Raw genomic sequence first — 19700 nt, forward strand, 5'->3', positions numbered from 1 at the left:
CACGAAACAATTGCTTGAAGTAGTGTAAGCCAACATCGGTAGTAACCAGTACAGGAGGAGTTCTCTCACCCGTGGTGAAAAGCATGCTGTTAGGAGGAGAAAAGTTGAAACAAGCCTTCTTCTTCAGAACGCCGAATTCGAGTATTACAACATCCTCAAGTTCAGCTAACGTAACATTCTCGGAGAGGGGAACGACCCTCGAAACGAGAAACTTATCCACCTCAAACCTCCAAACGCCATCCACCGAAGAAGCCCACTCACCGCATAGGAAAATACAATGACCAACCTGCAACCAAGAACAGTTGTTGGTTTTTAAATCACATAATTGCAATCCACAGAAAAGAAACAAAACCAAAGATGGAATCCACAAAAAACATCCAAAAAACGTTAAGAGACATTACTAGGGCCGCCATGTCTCCCTTATCCACCAAAACCCTATTCCTTCCTGTCTCCCTTATCCACACAAAATTTCACCTTTATATATGGCTGCAAACATAAACTTGGAGGAACTACCCTCGTGTAAGTCATACAGGCACAAGATCAAATATTTTTAGTTACAAATGGAAGGAGGGGATTCTTTTGCTCTAACAATTTTGGTTAGAAAGTATTATTTGGTTAGAAGGAGTTGAGGGGTAAAATTGTATAGAAATGAAGTGAACAATGTAAAAGCAAGGCAAAAAGTGCCTTGTGGACAACAAGTGTGTTAGGATGCAATAAAATGTATGAAAAATGTGCTAGGGTGCAATAATTCCAAGAATATTTGGCAAAATAGACAATTTTCAAAACATAATTGTAAAAGTAGGATAATCACTATTTACAATTATCAAATTCCACAATTTTTACTGTTTTCTACTGTTCGCAAGTCTTTCCAACCCTCATCAACATTTAATATTTACAACCATGTCATTGAGTCTTTTATTTTTTTTTCTTTTTTTTTTCTTCTTTATTATATGTTCCATATAATCTAAAAATAAAAATGCTGACTAATTAAAAAAAAATTCTAAATTTTTTTAGAAATAAAAAATTCTATGTTTTTTTCTTTATAATTGGATATGCATTTTGTTTGGTGATTTTATATGATAATATTAAATATTTTTTACAAATTTTAGATCCGCACACCTAATTAAGTATACATATGTCTGTACATACTATTAAGTGTACAAATGTATGTACAAACTAAGTGTACAAATGAAATTTGTTTAATTCTTAGAGTTTCAAATGTCTGTACATATGCTTGTACTGCAGTGTCTTTATACAAATTACATCTGTAAAGTTAATAATGTGTACAGACATCTGTACACATAATAATGTGTATAGACATCTGTACACATACTAAGGTGTACGGATACAAAAGATTTATATAATATATTTAAAATTTATTAAATAAAATTTATATCATATTGTAAAGAAAAAATGTATTTTTTTTTGTATCTAAGAAGTTTTCTTAAAATAGATTATATTAACAATTATTTGAATAATTATGAATGGAGGAAAAAAAATGTTTTATTTTTTACTCACAAACATATCCATTTTTGTAATTTTCTCACCAAAGCTATGCCCTATCATTTCTCTCTATTTCACAAATTCTCTATTACACAACATCATATTTTTTCAATTTTAAATAATAAATATATTAGTTTCCCAATTATATTTTTAAAATGTACTAATTTGCTAACAAACTCCTAAACTAAAAAAATCTGAACCGAACCGGAAATGGACATAAATAGTACATAATCACTACTGACCAGTCACCATCTTCATTAAAGCAGTAGGACCGTTTTTAATATTAGGCCCAAAGAAAGCCCATAAATACACCAAACACGTGGCAAACAGTCAACTATGAAGAAGAAAAAAATGAACAATCATTGAATTTTTTTGTATCTTTTATTCTCTCCTGATCCCGTGTTGATTGAACCAATCCAAACTCTAACAAACATCATCATCTTCCTTCAATTGTATTCCTATTTTTGAAAATCTCAGTGTTTGCGTTAATGGAGATCGCTCCATCTTCGAGTAGATTCAAGCTTAACGATCAATTTAAGCTTCTTGAGTTTCGGGATAAGTACGTCGTCACACCAGTCGTCGATTCGCCTCATGAACGCGGCTTCTCCGTTAATCGGCGTGATGGCAATATCAAACCTCTTGATGGTAATCATCGACACTCTCTCCGTTTGATGTTTTGAAATCTATAGAAGATGACGAATCTGTTGATTCGATTTCTCGTTAGGTTTAGTGTTTTATGCTTTTGAAGTGTTCGACCGTATTTGATGTTCATTGCTGTTTCTTCGCTACTGCAGAAGACGCATCTTCTGGGAATCCTACTAAAGTCTCTACTATCTATGGCGTAGGAGGAACTATTAGGCTCTTAGCAGGTGAATTTGGTTTCTGCTCAAAAGGAACTACTGTACTGTGGCTCCGATTTGAGATTCTCATATGCTGGTTTAAACTTCAATAATGTATAGGAACATACTTGCTCGTTATAACGTCTCGGGAGAAAGCTGGAAGTTTCCTTGGTTTTCCGATTTTTAGAGTTACGGCTATGAAATTCCTACCTTGCAATGAGGCTTTGAGGTTTGCTACTGCTCAAGAAGTAAGGTTTGCTCTTGTTAAGTTTAATTGACATATGAACTTTTTGGGGTTTTTAAATGTTTGGAGTTTATGAATGAGTGAAGTTTTCTAAAGCATTTGGTCACTAATCTGAATGGTGGCTTGTGCAGAAAAAGGATGAAACATATTTTAGGACTCTGTTACAAGCACTTGAGGCAACCCCTGGATTGTATTTTTCATATGAAACAGATATAACATTGAAGTAAGTTTTCACTATCTGATGATCTTGAGTAAAAGAGTGTTACGGATTTCCGTGGCTTAATATATATTGGTTACATTGATCCAATGTTGCAGCTTGCAAAGAAGGTGCAAGCTAGCTGAAGGTTGGAATCGTAAGCCCATATGGAAGCAGGTTTGATTTTCATCTGCTTCTTTCTTTACAAAAAGGATCTTCTTGGATCTTACATTGTTGTTCGTCGAGTTAAAGTTAGCTGAAGGTTTACCTGCACTTGTCAGGCTGACCCTCGATTTGTTTGGAACTGGCGTCTTTTGGAGGAATTAATAGAATGCAAAGTAAGATTTATGATTTTAATCATTAAATCTTCTCATTCCATGTTAAATTTTACTGATCTAACCTTCTTTTATTGTGGCAGCTGGATGGTTTTATTCTTCCTCTACTTCAAGGGAATATCCTTTTTGTTTTATCTTCTGTTTCGCATCTTCTTGGACTTTCTATATTTTTAATGCTATGTCTTTCAAATATGATTTTAATAGATGATACTCCAATACGTGTTGTTTAACATTAACTAATGGTTAAGCTACCAAGTTGCTGAGCTAAAGCTCAAGAATTCTCCTGCTGTGATATCGCTAATTTCCAGGCGCTGTACACGGCGTCTAGGTAGGGTTTAACTTGTAGTTCTGCTGGAAAATTCAGTTGAATGCATGTTTGTTTGACAGTGATTCTGAAATTGGCATCCCAGGTACACGTATGTGGAGAAGAGGAGCCAATCTGGAGGGGGACACGGCTAATTTTGTGGAAACTGAACAAATAGTGGAGATTAATGGTTTCAAGTTCTCAGTATTGCAGGTATACTGTTGTTAAGAGCTCATTTTTTGCAGTGTCCTGTTAAAATGATGTATTATTTCATTTGCACAATCTGTAGAATCACATTCATTGATCCATGTGAGACTTTTTTTCATAACATTTCGGCTGAATGGTTTACTGTTTGAAGTTTTCTTTGATATAGTTTGATTTACTCAAAATTCCCTATTTCATTATTTGTTGCTTCATCTCTCCACTTGATCATGTAGGGCACCTTGCTTTTATTCTTCTCTGTTTTGATTTTGTAAGCTTTCCCTTTCATTTCTTGCCGACTGTAACTGTCTCGCTTTCACTTACTAGGTTCGAGGTTCAATCCCACTTCTTTGGGAGCAGATCGTTGATTTGAGCTATAAGCCACAGCTTAAGATAAATAAGCATGAAGAGACGGTAACTTTTTAAGATCTTGTGACCAGATTAGTTATACTCTGTCCAACCCTCAAATTTAATTACTTTACTTCTGCCTCCAGCCAAAAGTCGTGCAGCACCATTTCCATGATCTTTGCCAAAGATATGGAGACGTAATTGCAGTTGACCTAACAGATCAGGTTGATTTCTTTTCTCCTCATTCCAGATAACAAAAGTAAATGGCAAAAAACATATGTGCACTTTGACATGTGAAAATTAGGACATTTGGCTTCAACTCTAGTGTGGTTGCTGCTATGCAAATTTTCACTTGCTTACTTATAATGTATGATATTGGACTGCATTAGCATGGAGCTGAAGGTGAATTAAGCAAGGCATATGCCACCGAAATGGAGAAGCTTCAAACTGTGAGGTAAAACACCATATCCATATAACGCATTTACCTTCTATCTTTTATGTATTAGGTTTTTTTTTGGGATTATCTCTCAGCTTTGACTGTGAAAATTTTCTTTTACCTTAAGTTTTCTTAGATCATACACGTCAAGTGGATTAAGAGATATTGTTAGTAATGAGATTGTTGGACGCAGATATGTCTCCTTTGACTTCCATCAGGTCTGTGGAACTACAAACTTCGACAACTTGGGAGTACTGTATGAACAGATTGGGGATGCATTTGAAAAGCAAGGGTAAGCAGAAAAACTATGGTTTTTGTTCTGCTCATTTCAGCTAAGTTAATATGGTTAGCAGTCAGATGTTATTTGTTTGGCTCAAGTTAGCTTGCTGCTAGCTGTACTGAGCGTTTTATTTCAGCTGCAACTAATCCAATCTGAGCAGATATTTCCTTGTAGACGCAGACGAGAACATCCTAGAAGAGCAGAAAGGAGTGATCAGATCTAATTGCATTGACTGTCTTGACCGCACAAATGTTACCCAGGTTTGTTGAATTATTATTCTTACTCATGGTTTTCCATTTCCAGTAGCCATCTTGATTGGTACGGTATGTTCTATATATAAACTCATGGGTGATATTGGGTGGAGCGTGTAAAGAACTGTTGGTAAACCCTCTTTTGTGTCATCTGAGATTTTGGGAACTTGGCTATGCATTTAAACTATTTTTTTTGGGGCAAAAATCACTGTTTTCATATATGTAAGATTGACGTAATATCATCTCTGGTTGCACCTAACGGTTTAAAAAAAATACTTGTTGTAAAGCTTTTTAAAAGGTCGAAATTGAAACCTTGTACCTAAGATGCAAACACTACCATTGAACAGCTAGTAATTACATTCTAAACCTTTCTAATTGAGTTGCTTCTGATTGCTTTCTTTCCTTTTTGTTGCATCATATGAAAAGAGTTACATGGCCCAAAAAATTCTGAATCTACAACTTCAAAGGATCGGGGTGTTTGATTCCACAGATTGTGTGTCTTTGTTCGAAGATGATTACACAAAGTTCAGAACAAGTAAGTGGTTGTCATCATTTTCAAAAAATTCAGTGCAGTGTCCAGCTTTAAAGCTGTAGATATCTTCTCTCTTCATCAAAACCTTTAATCCTTTTGCTTTTCTCATAGTTTGGGCTGAGCAAGGGGACGAGATTAGCTTGCAATACGCTGGGACATATGCTCTTAAGGGTGACCTCGTCAGGTGAGACATAGTCTGCTTGTGCTCCTTTGAAAGACCATATTGATTTTAGTTGGCTAACAATTCATGTGATAGTGACGATGTCTTTTTAAGTTTACAGTTTAAGCTTTTATCTTAACCATGCATCAACACTGTCAGAATTTTCCATGATGTTATCTCAATACGTTATTACAAGATTGATAACCTGTACTAGCAATCTTGAGTTTACTGTTTACTTTGGGTGTAGTTTCTCTAAAAATGCTTTAGGACTTGGGCTGAAATTACTTATTTAGAATGACCATGTAAATGATAATAGTAATATACGCTATGGGGTGTTTTGGTGAAGGTACGGGAAACAGACTATGGCTGGAGCAATCAAAGATGGCATCAGTGCGATGTCGAGATATTATCTGAATAACTTCCAGGATGGTGTAAGGCAGGCAAGTTTTTTCTACACTTATAAATGAAGCAGCAAATTAGAAGTGAGGTAAAAGATGATAAACTGAAGGTAGAGAAAACAAAAACTGATAGAGATTTTTATTTTCCAGGATGCTTTGGATCTCATAAGTGGTCGATACACAGTGGGCACAAACAGCCCTTCACAACTTCAGCCCATTGGAGCACAACCGTCTGTATGTTCCTCCGTACCACAATCTTGAACATATTAAACAAAATTTCACCTGTTAATTAGTTGGCCTTTGCGTTTGGCACTTAAATGAATCTAGTATCATATGTGAACGCAAACATATAATTGCATTTGAAACGATCGAGACCTCAATCCAACAAACAGAAGAAGCTGACTAGATCTTGTTTGTTTTTTGGAAAAAGAAACAGTTCCTGCCAGTAGCATCCGCATTGTTGATAGGTGGTGTAACAGTGACATCTTTCTCAATTCATCAAGGTAAAGAAAGGCTTTTGATTCATAGTATTATGGATTATAGGATTGAGTTGTGATATTGACATGTTGGTTGATAAAAACAGCGGGAAGAAACACGCAGCAGTATCTGGCGACAGCATTGTGGGCTGGAGTGACTGCAGGAGTTGTGGCGATGATCAAGGCCAATGGAAGGCACTTGTGTTCAAGGCCTCGTCTCTGCCATCTAATTTGATTTCCATATGAACTGAGATGATTTGTGTCTCACATTCTTCTCAAAACACACGCACACTTTACCTCGTCTGCTTTCTCTTGTATTTCTTGTTGAACTTCCGTACAAGAATCTTAGAACTAGAAGGCTATTTCACTGCACTTTTTTTATGTGTCGTTATTATTGATCTTATGCATATCATAATGAAATCTACTAAAACAAAATTTAGGTAAATATAAAACCGACTCACCCAAACACGATATCTGATCCAGTGTCGATCAAAAAAAAAAGCACAACGATTTTATTGACATTGTAACAAAAGTTATATATGATGTCTTTAATAAAACATTAACCAAATTATAATTCCCAATTGCACACGACCCTAAAAGCTTTGAGATCGGATTATTTGGCACACTTGTGAATGCCCACGTTACATAAACAAAAGTAACCAACAGACAACAACAAACACTGCACAACCTTTAGCTTAAAGACGGCTTCGGGTAGCTGGTTTGAAACTCGCAATCCCAGTTACTTCCCTTCCCGTGACTAAGGTGTTTATATCGTAAGTCCCTTCGTACGTAAAAATGGGTTCAAGGTCACAGAAAGCCTGCAAAAGTTTACATTTTAGCATTTAACTATGATCTTTATTCAATAATAGCCAACCGTCGAGACATATATGAAAATAAGCTCACCTTTGCCACCAGAAAATCTGATAAAATTCCATTCCCACCAAGTAATGCCCGACCGAGTGACGCAGTTTCCCTCGCTTTCGATGAAATCCATGCCTAGGTTATGCAAATGAATAAATGATATTATTCGATACAGAGCTAAGTTTAATTCCGACACTACAATTCATAAGAAAGTTTATCTCGTCTCAGCTCGTGAACATAGACCTTCCTACATTTGGGTAGAATAGACCCTCATACGGTTATGGATACAGGAACATTAGCAGATGTGACGGGCCTCTATTCGCTATATTGCTACACTCACATTAGTTGTACTTTCCCTAACCTCTATACAATGATACGTTTATTCTCTTGTTACTACACATTCTCTTCAAGCAAACAAGTGATGCATCTCAAGCTAATATGACAGGTCTCCTACCAAATGGTTCATAACTATGAGTTCCTATTGTTGTTTAAACCATCTTACTACGGCTAGTGTATCGACTATGTAATTAGACACCATGTTTCTCTATGTCGAATAATCAGCAAAAAGAAACTCATATGAAAGCAAAAAAAAGGAATTGCTGTTATTATACCTTTCCTAAACTGGCTTGACCTGGAGTCATCTGACCTGACTCATATAGCTTGCAGAGACGCCAACCCATTAGAAACATTGCTTGAACATTACCTAGCATCTCAACAAGCTTCTGTTGGTTTAACTGGAAAGCAGCCAATGGTACTCCAAACTGTTTCCTCTCTTTCAGATACCTTGAAACAATACACATTATATGAGTATTGTACTATACATAATGAAACGAATGCTCATACTATGATTGCTGAGATCTGGCTGTTTCCCCAAGAATACCTGTGACACATATCGTAGATTCCCATTGATATGCCAATTGGTTGCCAGGCCACCATTACACGTGAGACAGCCAGGACCTACTCAATGAAAGTGTAGACAAAAAGTTAAGCATAACAAAGAAAAGAGGAAGATGTGACGTTTTGCTGGTGATAAAGTATTCAAGAGCATTTTTTGGGTCATGTGAAACTATCACAACAGTACCTTGCTGGTGTCCTGGAAAGAATTTACCCCAGGTAACCGATCCTCATCAGGAACAAAGACATTCTGTAGTAGAATATCTCCATTTTGAACAATACGTAAACCTATTTTATTTGGGATCTTGGTAGCCGTTAAGCCAGGCGCATCTTTCTTGACTATGAATCTGCAAGAGGGTTGCCGGTAAATTTCTGTAGAAATTTAGACTATCTAAATCGAATGATGTGTATTTGGAATAAACACTTAAGTCCAGTATGCTCTTGATGACAGTCCATACAAATAAACTTGTTCCGTACATTCAACTGTAGTCGTAGAGCAATCTATTTTAGCATTCTTTTGAAAAATGGATTTTCAAAATCTACCATAATCTGAAATCAAGATCCACCTCATCACCTTCAGTTTCTGAGAAACTACCTCTACATCTAAGATACAAAATCTAAGAGATCTGAGAAAGCCAAATATATTGACATACCCATTGACTTGGTTGGTTGTCGTATTCCTAGCAAAGATGATCAACACATCTGCAAAAGTGCTGTTTCCGATCCAACGCTTTTGACCATTAAGTATCCAACCTCCTTCAACCTGATGAAGTAGCCAGTTGAAAAAGGTCAAAACAATGAAACTTCCGACAATCGCAGAAAAAGAGCAGGAAAGGTTACAAGCAATTGAATAAAAAGAGAGAAGTTAGCACCACCTTTTTGGCAGTTGTTATTAGACCACTTGCATCGCTTCCATTGTCCGGCTCTGTCAAAGCCTTTATACAAGTCCAACACATGTAATGAAATCAACACCATGTTTACATTACACAAAAACTTATCCAAGGGATGCAAATCCTCTAAGTCCAAGATCCATGTACTCACCCAACAAGCCACAGAAGTCAATTGAGCCATAGCAGGCAAATGCTCCTGCTTCTGTGCTTCTGATCCACAAAGTGCTATTCTTGAAAAAAAATCAGAAGAAATTAAGGTCATGCAAATCCTAATATGGACTTTATCAAAACAATTGATTATTAAAGAGGCCAAGAAAGAAATATTAGGAGATCTTACCAATAGTGAGCATACCCAAAGAAGCATGCACCAACATGAAAGTCCCACAACTTGCATCAACTCTAGCTATTTCCGCTGTGGCAATTGCGTTAGCAGTGATGGAGAGGCCAGGACATCCATAACCCTAAGAATTCAAAACCAAATCAATATTTTGAAGTTTCCATTCACATAACCAAACAAAAACCCAAAGCCTAGCATTGAAAATTACCTTGATTGAGCCACCAGCTACACGTAAAGCCCCAAGCTTTGGAATGATCTGGAATGGAAATTCTGCCTTCTCCCAGTACTGAGAAGCAAAATTCAAAAGAAGAGCAATGATGTAACGCTACTATACAATCAAAGACAAAACAATCTCAAAACATGAAGATAGACACCTCAGTCATAATCGGGGCAACTTCTTTCTCCATGCACTCCCTCACTCTCTTCCGGACGGCCTGTTCCTCTGGAGTCAATAGATCATTGAAATGGTAATAGTCCGAAGCTGCAGGCAGTATCCACACAAATTAAGCATAAGTACAATAAACCATCCAAATAAAACCATTTAGAAGAAGAAGAAGAAGAAGAAGAAGAAGAGATGTAATAATCCTCACTGCACGGTGGAAATGTAGAGGCTGGTGTTGCTTGAGGAAATGCTTTAGATATCTCCATAGCTGGCAAATCAAGATATGAACTCCTCGCCTTCTTCTCATTATTTTCTGCAAAACCAAAATTTCAATTCATAATTAACAATTCTCTCAACTCTCAAAACCCGAAATTCAATTCATAATTAGCAATTCCTATACAAGTTTCAGCAATCATGATCCGCTACACTATATACAAACGAAAACAGACTCTGTAATACGAATTTTGAAATCGCAAAATCTCCGAAAAAAATTCACAATCTTCGTCAAAATTATGCCAAACTAACACTCGAAACACAATCTTATTGACCTACCCAACGATATCACCTGTTCGATCGAGGTGATCGACTCATAAAACCATCATGCAAGAGCAACAAAAAAAAAATTACAAAATTAAGGTGCACGATTCATGCAAAACGAGAAAATGGAAGATACAGAGAGGACGAAAACGAACCTTGATCGGCAGATTTGAGAACAGTCATGGTTGAAGAAGAAGATACAATTATCTCTACCCTACGGCTCCGTGATGATGAACGAAAGTGACGAATGTGTAAAATTGCGCAAGGAAGAGATAAATGGATGACTAATCAGGACCTGCCCCGACTCGACCCGACCCGACCCGACCCGACCCGGTTACTATTTTTGTAAATTTCCTCTTTTCTTTTGCATTGAAGTTATCAACTTATCCTGATTTCCAAATGTTACGTTTTGGACCCGCTTTTTTTTTTTTCTTTAATAAGGGACAATACTAATGTCTAATTATGAAAAAGATTGGTGATGGAAATGTTAGGAATTTTTTTAGGTGTAGAAGAATTTGAAAACGATATTTAACAATTTCGAGAAAATATATGTCGTTTACGTTACAATATTGGTTGTATTCAACGACAGCAAGATGAAACATACAGTACATCGTTGCTATTCGTTTGTCGTTGTCGCATGAATTATATATGGAAGCTTTTCATATACTAACTCATTTGCGTTAGAGAATTATATTTATATTAACATTTTTGAAGTACATTATGTCTTATGCTCTTTTAGTTTTTCTTGATTATTTTGTTTTATTTACAACATTAACCCCTATTAATTTCTTAAAATAACATTTCATAAAAACTCAATTAATGAAACTATTTAAAATGACCTAATTTGATACGTTCATTGCCATAAATATCTTCACAACATCTATTAATCCCTACAGATTTTTCTAAAATAACATTTGTAAAAAATCAATTAATGGATCTATTTAAACCAACCTAATTTTAAACGTTTATTGCCATACAAAGGTTGAAAATATATATACATTCCGTTTGTTTCTAAAACAACTTTATGCATTAAATGATTAATCCTATAAAAATCTCAAAAATCCATTTTAATAGATGTTTGGTGACTATAGGACGGTCCTATTCCGTTTTAATGACACAACATCATTTGAGTAACAAATTTAACCCGCGGTGTATTGCGGGTTAAATAACCAAATATTGTCATGCGCTGTATTGCGGGTTAAATAAGAGTGGGATTGGTGGGATTGGTGGGATTGGTGACACTTTTAGATGTGTACCAGGAGAGATACTAGACTATACATATACCACACGGGTTAAAACCTCGAAAACACTACAAAAATCTATACTTTGAATACTTAGATCAAATACCTGTAAAATTTTATATTTTTAAAATTAATAAAATAATAATAAAATAACAAATAAATACAATATAAATTTTAAAATTTTAAAATTAAAAATATTGTCCTGCGGTGTAACGCGGGTTAAATCGTAGTAAAATATTATTTGTATAAGCATTTTTACGGTGTGAATAATGGTTCTAATTAAATCCGCCAGATTTGTATGCATGAAACTTTGGTTTTCCAAAAGGTGTTGTAGGGGAAAAAGCTCCCAGGCACGAGTTCCTAGGTCAACCGCAAGAAGCATGGAGTTTTCAAATAACTGGATCTTACCTACTACTTCGTACTAAAAGAAGTAATATCCCGCGGTCCGTGGCCGAATGTTGAAGTCTACCATCGGTCCGTCACGTTCCTCCGGCAAGCCCTCCGTCACAAACCACCGAACTTACACACATTAATGAAGTTTTCTGTTTCGTACCTCCATCCCCCAACTATGAAAATCGGTAACGGAATCCTTCCTTCAACTGTTCTCTCCTCTTTCCAGTTCCTTGTGTAAACCTTGTGCCACTGCTCTAAAAATCTTACCGTCTGGTAAGTAACCCTAACTAATCCCTTGTTACCCTAACTGAGAAAGCCTAGCCAACATGACATCAAAGTTCCCTTACCACCTGAAAGGAAAAGGAGTGGACGGGGTCTTCTTTCCCCCTCCCCCAAGACGCCTCAAAGCTCCAGAACTGGACACAAGTCATCTTATCGAAGCTAATGCTCTCACCCTGATCGGAAGACTTACCAACCCGTCAAACCAGCGCTTATGGACCATGTTACCCTTCTTCTCAAACCGTTGGAACTTAAAAGGTAAAGCTACAGGCTCAGATCTGGGAAAGGGATGCTTCCAGTTTAGTTTCGAACTAGAGGAAGACCTACTGAAAGTCCTTGACAACAGACCATACCATTATGACCAATGGATGGTAATCCTGCAGCGTTGGGAACCAACCATTTCCGACTCTTTCCCCTCGCAGATTCCATTCTGGATCGAGATCCAACGGCTCCTGAAGCACTACTGGCAACCAGCCATGCTCCATCTGATCGGTGAAGCTTTAGGAGAGATACTTGACAAGGAAATCACCTCTTCAGCAGTAAAACTCATAGTCATGATAAATGGCCTTCAACCCCTGACAAAAGAAACTATAGTTGAGTTCCCAGATGGAAACGAAGCTTTAGTGACCCTTGACTATAAAAACCTGAAAAACCATTGCACTTACTGCTTTAGACTCACCCATGAGAAGCGACACTGCCCTGGTTACAATGCTGCCAGAGAATCTAAGGAAACTTTGAATTCCCAGGAGACACCGCATGACCAAAGACAAGGCAGAAGAAACTACTACACTCCAGCTGATAATTTCCGGGCACCAAAAGAGAAACACCACTACCTGGAGTCAAGAAGGGAGTTTTCTTAGATCATACACGTCAAGTGGATTAAGAGATATTGTTAGTAATGAGATTGTTGGACGCAGATATGTCTCCTTTGACTTCCATCAGGTCTGTGGAACTACAAACTTCGACAACTTGGGAGTACTGTATGAACAGATTGGGGATGCATTTGAAAAGCAAGGGTAAGCAGAAAAACTATGGTTTTTGTTCTGCTCATTTCAGCTAAGTTAATATGGTTAGCAGTCAGATGTTATTTGTTTGGCTCAAGTTAGCTTGCTGCTAGCTGTACTGAGCGTTTTATTTCAGCTGCAACTAATCCAATCTGAGCAGATATTTCCTTGTAGACGCAGACGAGAACATCCTAGAAGAGCAGAAAGGAGTGATCAGATCTAATTGCATTGACTGTCTTGACCGCACAAATGTTACCCAGGTTTGTTGAATTATTATTCTTACTCATGGTTTTCCATTTCCAGTAGCCATCTTGATTGGTACGGTATGTTCTATATATAAACTCATGGGTGATATTGGGTGGAGCGTGTAAAGAACTGTTGGTAAACCCTCTTTTGTGTCATCTGAGATTTTGGGAACTTGGCTATGCATTTAAACTATTTTTTTTGGGGCAAAAATCACTGTTTTCATATATGTAAGATTGACGTAATATCATCTCTGGTTGCACCTAACGGTTTAAAAAAAATACTTGTTGTAAAGCTTTTTAAAAGGTCGAAATTGAAACCTTGTACCTAAGATGCAAACACTACCATTGAACAGCTAGTAATTACATTCTAAACCTTTCTAATTGAGTTGCTTCTGATTGCTTTCTTTCCTTTTTGTTGCATCATATGAAAAGAGTTACATGGCCCAAAAAATTCTGAATCTACAACTTCAAAGGATCGGGGTGTTTGATTCCACAGATTGTGTGTCTTTGTTCGAAGATGATTACACAAAGTTCAGAACAAGTAAGTGGTTGTCATCATTTTCAAAAAATTCAGTGCAGTGTCCAGCTTTAAAGCTGTAGATATCTTCTCTCTTCATCAAAACCTTTAATCCTTTTGCTTTTCTCATAGTTTGGGCTGAGCAAGGGGACGAGATTAGCTTGCAATACGCTGGGACATATGCTCTTAAGGGTGACCTCGTCAGGTGAGACATAGTCTGCTTGTGCTCCTTTGAAAGACCATATTGATTTTAGTTGGCTAACAATTCATGTGATAGTGACGATGTCTTTTTAAGTTTACAGTTTAAGCTTTTATCTTAACCATGCATCAACACTGTCAGAATTTTCCATGATTTTATCTCAATACGTTATTACAAGATTGATAACCTGTAATAGCAATCTTGATTTTTCTGTTTACTTTGGGTGTAGTTTCTCTAAAAATGCTTTAGGACTTGGGCTGAAATTACTTATTTAGAATGACCATGTAAATGATAATAGTAATATACGCTATGGGGTGTTTTGGTGAAGGTACGGGAAACAGACTATGGCTGGAGCAATCAAAGATGGCATCAGTGCGATGTCGAGATATTATCTGAATAACTTCCAGGATGGTGTAAGGCAGGCAAGTTTTTTCTACACTTATAAATGAAGCAGCAAATTAGAAGTGAGGTAAAAGATGATAAACTGAAGGTAGAGAAAACAAAAACTGATAGAGATTTTTATTTTCCAGGATGCTTTGGATCTCATAAGTGGTCGATACACAGTGGGCACAAACAGCCCTTCACAACTTCAGCCCATTGGAGAACAACCGTCTGTATGTTCCTCCGTACCACAATCTTGAACATATTAAACAAAATTTCACCTGTTAATTAGTTGGCCTTTGCGTTTGGCACTTAAATGAATCTAGTATCATATGTGAACGCAAACATATAATTGCATTTGAAACGATCGAGACCTCAATCCAACAAACAGAAGAAGCTGACTAGATCTTGTTTGTTTTTTGGAAAAAGAAACAGTTCCTGCCAGTAGCATCCGCATTGTTGATAGGTGGTGTAACAGTGACATCTTTCTCAATTCATCAAGGTAAAGAAAGGCTTTTGATTCATAGTATTATGGATTATAGGATTGAGTTGTGATATTGACATGTTGGTTGATAAAAACAGCGGGAAGAAACACGCAGCAGTATCTGGCGACAGCATTGTGGGCTGGAATTCCTGCCAGAGCAAAATATTACCAAGCCCGGAATTCAATCTCAACCATCATCAAGCAAAACAGCTCCAAAAGGAAAGATCATACCGCCTATTGTGAAGAGGAGGGTGGATTTTCACAATCCACCCGATCCTCTTCCTTAAAGATTTTGAGTTGGAACTGTTGTGGTTTGGGGAATCCCATAACAGTCCAACGACTCCGGGAGATTCAATCCAAGTTCTCACCGGAACTAATATTCCTCATGGAGACAAAGAATCCTGATGATGTGGTCCTCAATTCCCTTAGTTGTCTGAATCTCCATTCCCACCACCTTGTCCCTCCCCACAGTCCAGGAGGGGGAGGTCTAGCTCTGCTTTGGAAACAAGAAATCGAAGTCACAGTTATCTCAAACTGCCAAAACTTTATAGACACAAAAATTAGAACAGAAGGGAAGACTTTTTTCGCTATTTTTGTCTAGGGGGAACCAGACAAATCAAAGAGAAAACTTATATGGGATGAACTAACTCTCCTCGGCCGGAACAGAGAAGAACCTTGGTACCTCATGGGGGATTTTAACGATATCATCAAGGCATCAGAGAAACAAGGTGGCCAGATAAGAAATGAAGGAACCTTTGTGGACATTAGATCCTTTATGGCAGAATGTGATCTTTTTGACCTCCGGCACTCCGGCAACTTCCTGTCATGGAGAAGCAAAAGAAACAATCACATGGTGTTTTGTCGACTTGACAGGGCAATGTCTAATGGATTATGGGCAGAACAATATTCTTTTAGCCGCTGCGAGTATCTAAACTTCGAAGGATCAGACCATCGTCCTTTAATTACTCAGTTGGACCTATCAAAGAAAAAGAAAAAAGGTATTTTTAGGTACGACCGCATGCTTAAAGATAATTCTGAAGTTACCAATCTTATTCAAGAGGCCTGGTTGTTTGATGACCAAGAAGAAGTGGAAACAAAGATCATGCGTTGCAGAAGGGATATTATTACCTGGTCTAAGACAAAATATATGAGCAGCCACCATTTGATTGACGACCTCAAGGAGAAACTGGAGGCAGCAATGTCAAGCATCAACCAGAACCAAGGGGAGATCTCCTCGCTGAACATTTCTTTGCTCTCTACATATAAAGCAGAGGAAGTCTACTGGAAACAAAGAAGCCGACAACTATGGTTAGCCTTAGGCGACAAAAACACAGGCTATTTTCATGTTACCACCAGATGCAGAACTACAATCAATAAATTTTCGGTGATAGAGAATAAAGAAGGCTTAGCTGTGTATGAAGAAGAAGGTATCCTCCGGGTCATTACTGACTACTTCACAGATATGTTCACCTCGCATCCGGGAGAGAGACAAAACACTGTCAAAGAAGCAATTAAACCGTGTATCTCCTTGGAGATGAATATTTCACTTACGGTACCACCCTCCCCTGAAGAAATTAAGAAGGCTTGTTTCTCTATCCATCCGGATAAAGCACCAGGCCCTGATGGCTTCTCTGCTAGCTTTTTCCAGTCTAACTGGGAGACGGTGGGGCCAAACATTGTCATCGAAGTCCAATACTTCTTTTCATCTACTAACCTGCAACAGTCTATCAATAAAACTCATGTTCGACTCATCCCAAAAATCCAGAGTCCTCAAAAAATGGCAGATTACCGACCTATTGCTTTATGTACTGTCTTCTACAAAATTATCTCCAAGCTGTTATCCAGAAGACTCCAACCAATCCTGCAACACATAATATCTGAGAATCAATCAGCTTTTGTTCCAAATAGAGCAATATCAGACAATGTCCTGATTACAGACGAGGTGCTACATTACCTAAAAACTTCAGAAGCCACAAAGCAATGTCATATGGCGGTGAAGACAGATATGAGTAAAGCCTATGATCGATTAGAGTGGGATTTCCTTGAGTGTGTTATGCAAGAGAAGGGTTTCAGTCAAATGTGGATACAATGGATTATGCAGTGTGTTTCCATAGAATCATACTCTTTCTTACTAAATGGAGCCGAACAAGGACTTGTCAATCCTGAAAGAAAGACCCGCCAAGGCGACCCTCTTTCCCCTTACCTATTCATCCTGTGTAGTGAAGTCTTGTCGGGACTCTGCTCTAAAGCTCAACGAGATGGAAGACTTCCCGGTGTAAGGATAGCTCTAGGTTGCCCCAGAGTAAACCACCTCCTTTTTGCAGATGACACAATGTTTTTCTGTCGCTCTGATGATCGAAGTTGCTCTATGCTTCTCAACATCCTGAAGAAATATGAGAATGCATCCGGACATATGATAAACAAGGCAAAATCAGCAATTACTTTTTCATCCAAAACATCTGAGGAGACAAAAATCGAGACACAGCGCATTCTAGAAATACAAAAGGTGGGAGGTTTAGGAAAGTACCTGGGATTACCTGAGATGTTTGGCAGGAAGAAAAGGGACCTTTTCAACCAGATTATAGATCGAATAAGACAACGGTCCCGAAGCTACTCCTCCAAGTTTCTCTCTCTCGCTGGTAAGACCACTATGCTCAAATCAGTCCTCTCGGCAATGCCCACTTACACTATGTCGTGTTTTAAGCTCCTCAAGTCCCTATGTAAAAGGATTCAATCAGCCCTTACTCGCTTCTGGCGGGACTCCTCTGAAGAGAAAAAGAAATTGTCATGGTTAGCATGGACCAAGATGACAAAATCAAAGAGAGATGAGGGTTTAGGTTTTAGAGATATTACCAGCTTCAATGACGCCCTCCTTGCAAAAGTGAGCTGGCGAATTCTCAACCGACCAAAGTCCTTGTTAGCAAGACTTCTCCTAGGTAAGTACTGCAAATCAGCGTCTTTCCGTACATGTCCGGTTTCATCAACAGCCTCTCATGTTTGGCGAGGCATTTGCACTGGGAGAGACTTATTAAAAACCCAACTGGGAAAGGCAATTGGCTCTGGAACTGATTCCTCCGTCTGGTATGACCCCTGGATCTCTCTGATCTCACCCGTAACACCTATGGGACCACCACCAAAAGATTACCAACACTTGAGTGTTAACAAGTTACTCTGCCCTGACACTAAGACTTGGGATAGAGAAAAGATACGACAGATCTTACCTAACCTTGAGGATGAAATCCTCCTGCTCAGACCAAGTAAATTTGATGCCCCAGATCGCTACCTCTGGCTCCCTACCAAATCAGGCGAGTATACAGCAAAGTCAGGATATCACGAGGCATCAAAAGAAGGTAAACACCATGCTCACCAGGACGAGACTCTGAGAGACTTCAACTGGCTCAAAGATGTGTGGAATATTCGATGCTCTCCTAAAGTGAAGTTCCTACTTTGGAAGGCTTTAAACAATGCTCTCCCATTAGGGAGAAATCTGCAGGAAAGGAACATCAACCCGGATGCTGTTTGCCCCCACTGCAATGAAAAGGAAACAGGTCTCCACTTGTTCTTTCATTGCTCCTTTGCTAAACAAGTATGGAACCTAGCTCATTTCAAACAAAAACCAAATCCGGAGATGATCACCAATTTGCGACAGAGTATTGAAGAAACTAACAAATTAATCTGCTTACCCCCGACTGGTATATGCCAAGGAGTTCTATCGTTGTGGATCTTATGGGAAATTTGGGTCACCAGCAACAAGAAGATCTTCGAGAAGAAATCTCTAAGTGGCCCGGAAACTGTAACTACAGCCCTACAACAAGCGAGAGAATGGCTAACAGCTCAAGATCTGCCATCACAGAACTCTAATCCTTACCAGATCCCCTCGAACCCGACAACCTGATCAGACACGATCCGCTGCTTCTCCGATGCAGCGTGGAGAGCTGAGACGCTTGAAGCCAGTTTGGGATGGATCTTCCCTGACTACCCACCGTTGTCATAAACACAGGGCAAAGCATCTTTACAGACCGTAAGCACCCCTCTTTTGGCTGAAGCTTCGGCTATACTATCTGCCATCCAACATTCCCTCGACTTGGGTATCAAAAACATCATCTTTGCTTCAGATTCGCAACAGCTGATCAAAGCACTCCATTCAGAGCCTTTTTCTAAGGAACTCTACGGGATTCACTATGACATCCTTCGCTTATCTTTAGGTTTTGACTCTTGCACTTTCACTTTTATCAAACAAGAAAACAATTGAAAAGCCGATTCCCTAGCTAAATCGGCTTTGTTACCCACCCCGGTTTGTAACTTTTGATTTAATGAAATCTCCGGCTTGACAAAAAAAAAAACTTTGGTTTTCGATAAGGGGAATTGCACCCTATAACCAACAAAAAAACTATAATTCAACAAATAACTACTCTAACCATGTATAAGTAATATACTCTATATAAACTATAATATATACAATATTATCTTTACCCTTACTATCCCCACCTCCCTACCACCACCATCCCCACCCCCTATCACCACACTCTCCACCCCCTAAAACCACCATCCTC

The 19700-nt window shown here is 38.2% G+C and overlaps 2 protein-coding genes across 4 annotated transcripts; one reads left to right on the forward strand and one right to left on the reverse strand.

Moving 5' to 3' along the window:
- Nucleotides 1858–6901, forward strand: LOC109124615 (phosphoinositide phosphatase SAC8). Of its 3 annotated transcripts, none has more exons than XM_010505586.2 (20): nucleotides 1864–2148; nucleotides 2298–2372; nucleotides 2463–2590; nucleotides 2718–2809; nucleotides 2902–2959; nucleotides 3064–3120; nucleotides 3201–3234; nucleotides 3365–3445; nucleotides 3528–3634; nucleotides 3950–4036; nucleotides 4117–4194; nucleotides 4360–4424; nucleotides 4600–4698; nucleotides 4847–4946; nucleotides 5364–5472; nucleotides 5581–5653; nucleotides 5976–6069; nucleotides 6178–6261; nucleotides 6458–6530; nucleotides 6611–6901. In XM_010505586.2, exons 1-20 carry the CDS (start codon nucleotides 1992–1994, stop codon nucleotides 6736–6738), a joined length of 1779 nt encoding a protein of 592 aa, XP_010503888.1. In that variant the 5' UTR covers nucleotides 1864–1991; the 3' UTR covers nucleotides 6739–6901. The 3 variants fall into 3 exon arrangements, 2 of the variants coding, with proteins under 2 accessions (XP_010503888.1, XP_010503889.1); XM_010505587.2 differs by having other exon boundaries at nucleotides 6464–6530; XR_002037730.1 differs by lacking the exons at nucleotides 6178–6261; nucleotides 6458–6530; nucleotides 6611–6901 and having other exon boundaries at nucleotides 1858–2148; nucleotides 4861–4946; nucleotides 5976–6004.
- On the reverse strand, nucleotides 6993–10670 carry LOC104781021 (acyl-coenzyme A oxidase 4, peroxisomal). Its single transcript, XM_010505588.1, has 13 exons — nucleotides 10560–10670; nucleotides 10076–10180; nucleotides 9860–9966; nucleotides 9694–9771; nucleotides 9486–9609; nucleotides 9300–9373; nucleotides 9134–9193; nucleotides 8912–9021; nucleotides 8446–8605; nucleotides 8245–8321; nucleotides 7976–8147; nucleotides 7407–7499; nucleotides 6993–7321 (listed from the first exon to the last, which is right to left on the reverse strand). Exons 1-13 carry the CDS (start codon nucleotides 10585–10587, stop codon nucleotides 7199–7201), a joined length of 1311 nt encoding a protein of 436 aa, XP_010503890.1. The 5' UTR covers nucleotides 10588–10670; the 3' UTR covers nucleotides 6993–7198.

The sequence above is a fragment of the Camelina sativa genome, chromosome 4, assembly GCF_000633955.1.
Source record: "Camelina sativa cultivar DH55 chromosome 4, Cs, whole genome shotgun sequence".
In the NCBI taxonomy this organism is placed as follows: domain Eukaryota; kingdom Viridiplantae; phylum Streptophyta; class Magnoliopsida; order Brassicales; family Brassicaceae; genus Camelina; species Camelina sativa.

Excerpts from the sequence above, each read along its gene's own strand:
- LOC104781021 (XM_010505588.1), bottom strand. The coding sequence starts at position 10,587 with ATGACTGTTCTCAAATCTGCCGATCAAG. Across the intron at positions 9,194-9,299 it reads TGACTTCTGTGGCTTGTTGG|GCTTTGACAGAGCCGGACAA; the intron begins GTGAGTACATGG and ends ACTTGTATAAAG. Across the intron at positions 7,500-7,975 it reads GTCAAGCCAGTTTAGGAAAG|GCATGGATTTCATCGAAAGC; the intron begins GTATAATAACAG and ends TGCATAACCTAG.
- LOC109124615 (XM_010505586.2), top strand. The coding sequence starts at position 1,992 with ATGGAGATCGCTCCATCTTCGAGTAGATTCAAGCTTAACGATCAATTT. Across the intron at positions 2,960-3,063 it reads GTAAGCCCATATGGAAGCAG|GCTGACCCTCGATTTGTTTG; the intron begins GTTTGATTTTCA and ends TGCACTTGTCAG. Across the intron at positions 4,195-4,359 it reads CAGTTGACCTAACAGATCAG|CATGGAGCTGAAGGTGAATT; the intron begins GTTGATTTCTTT and ends GGACTGCATTAG.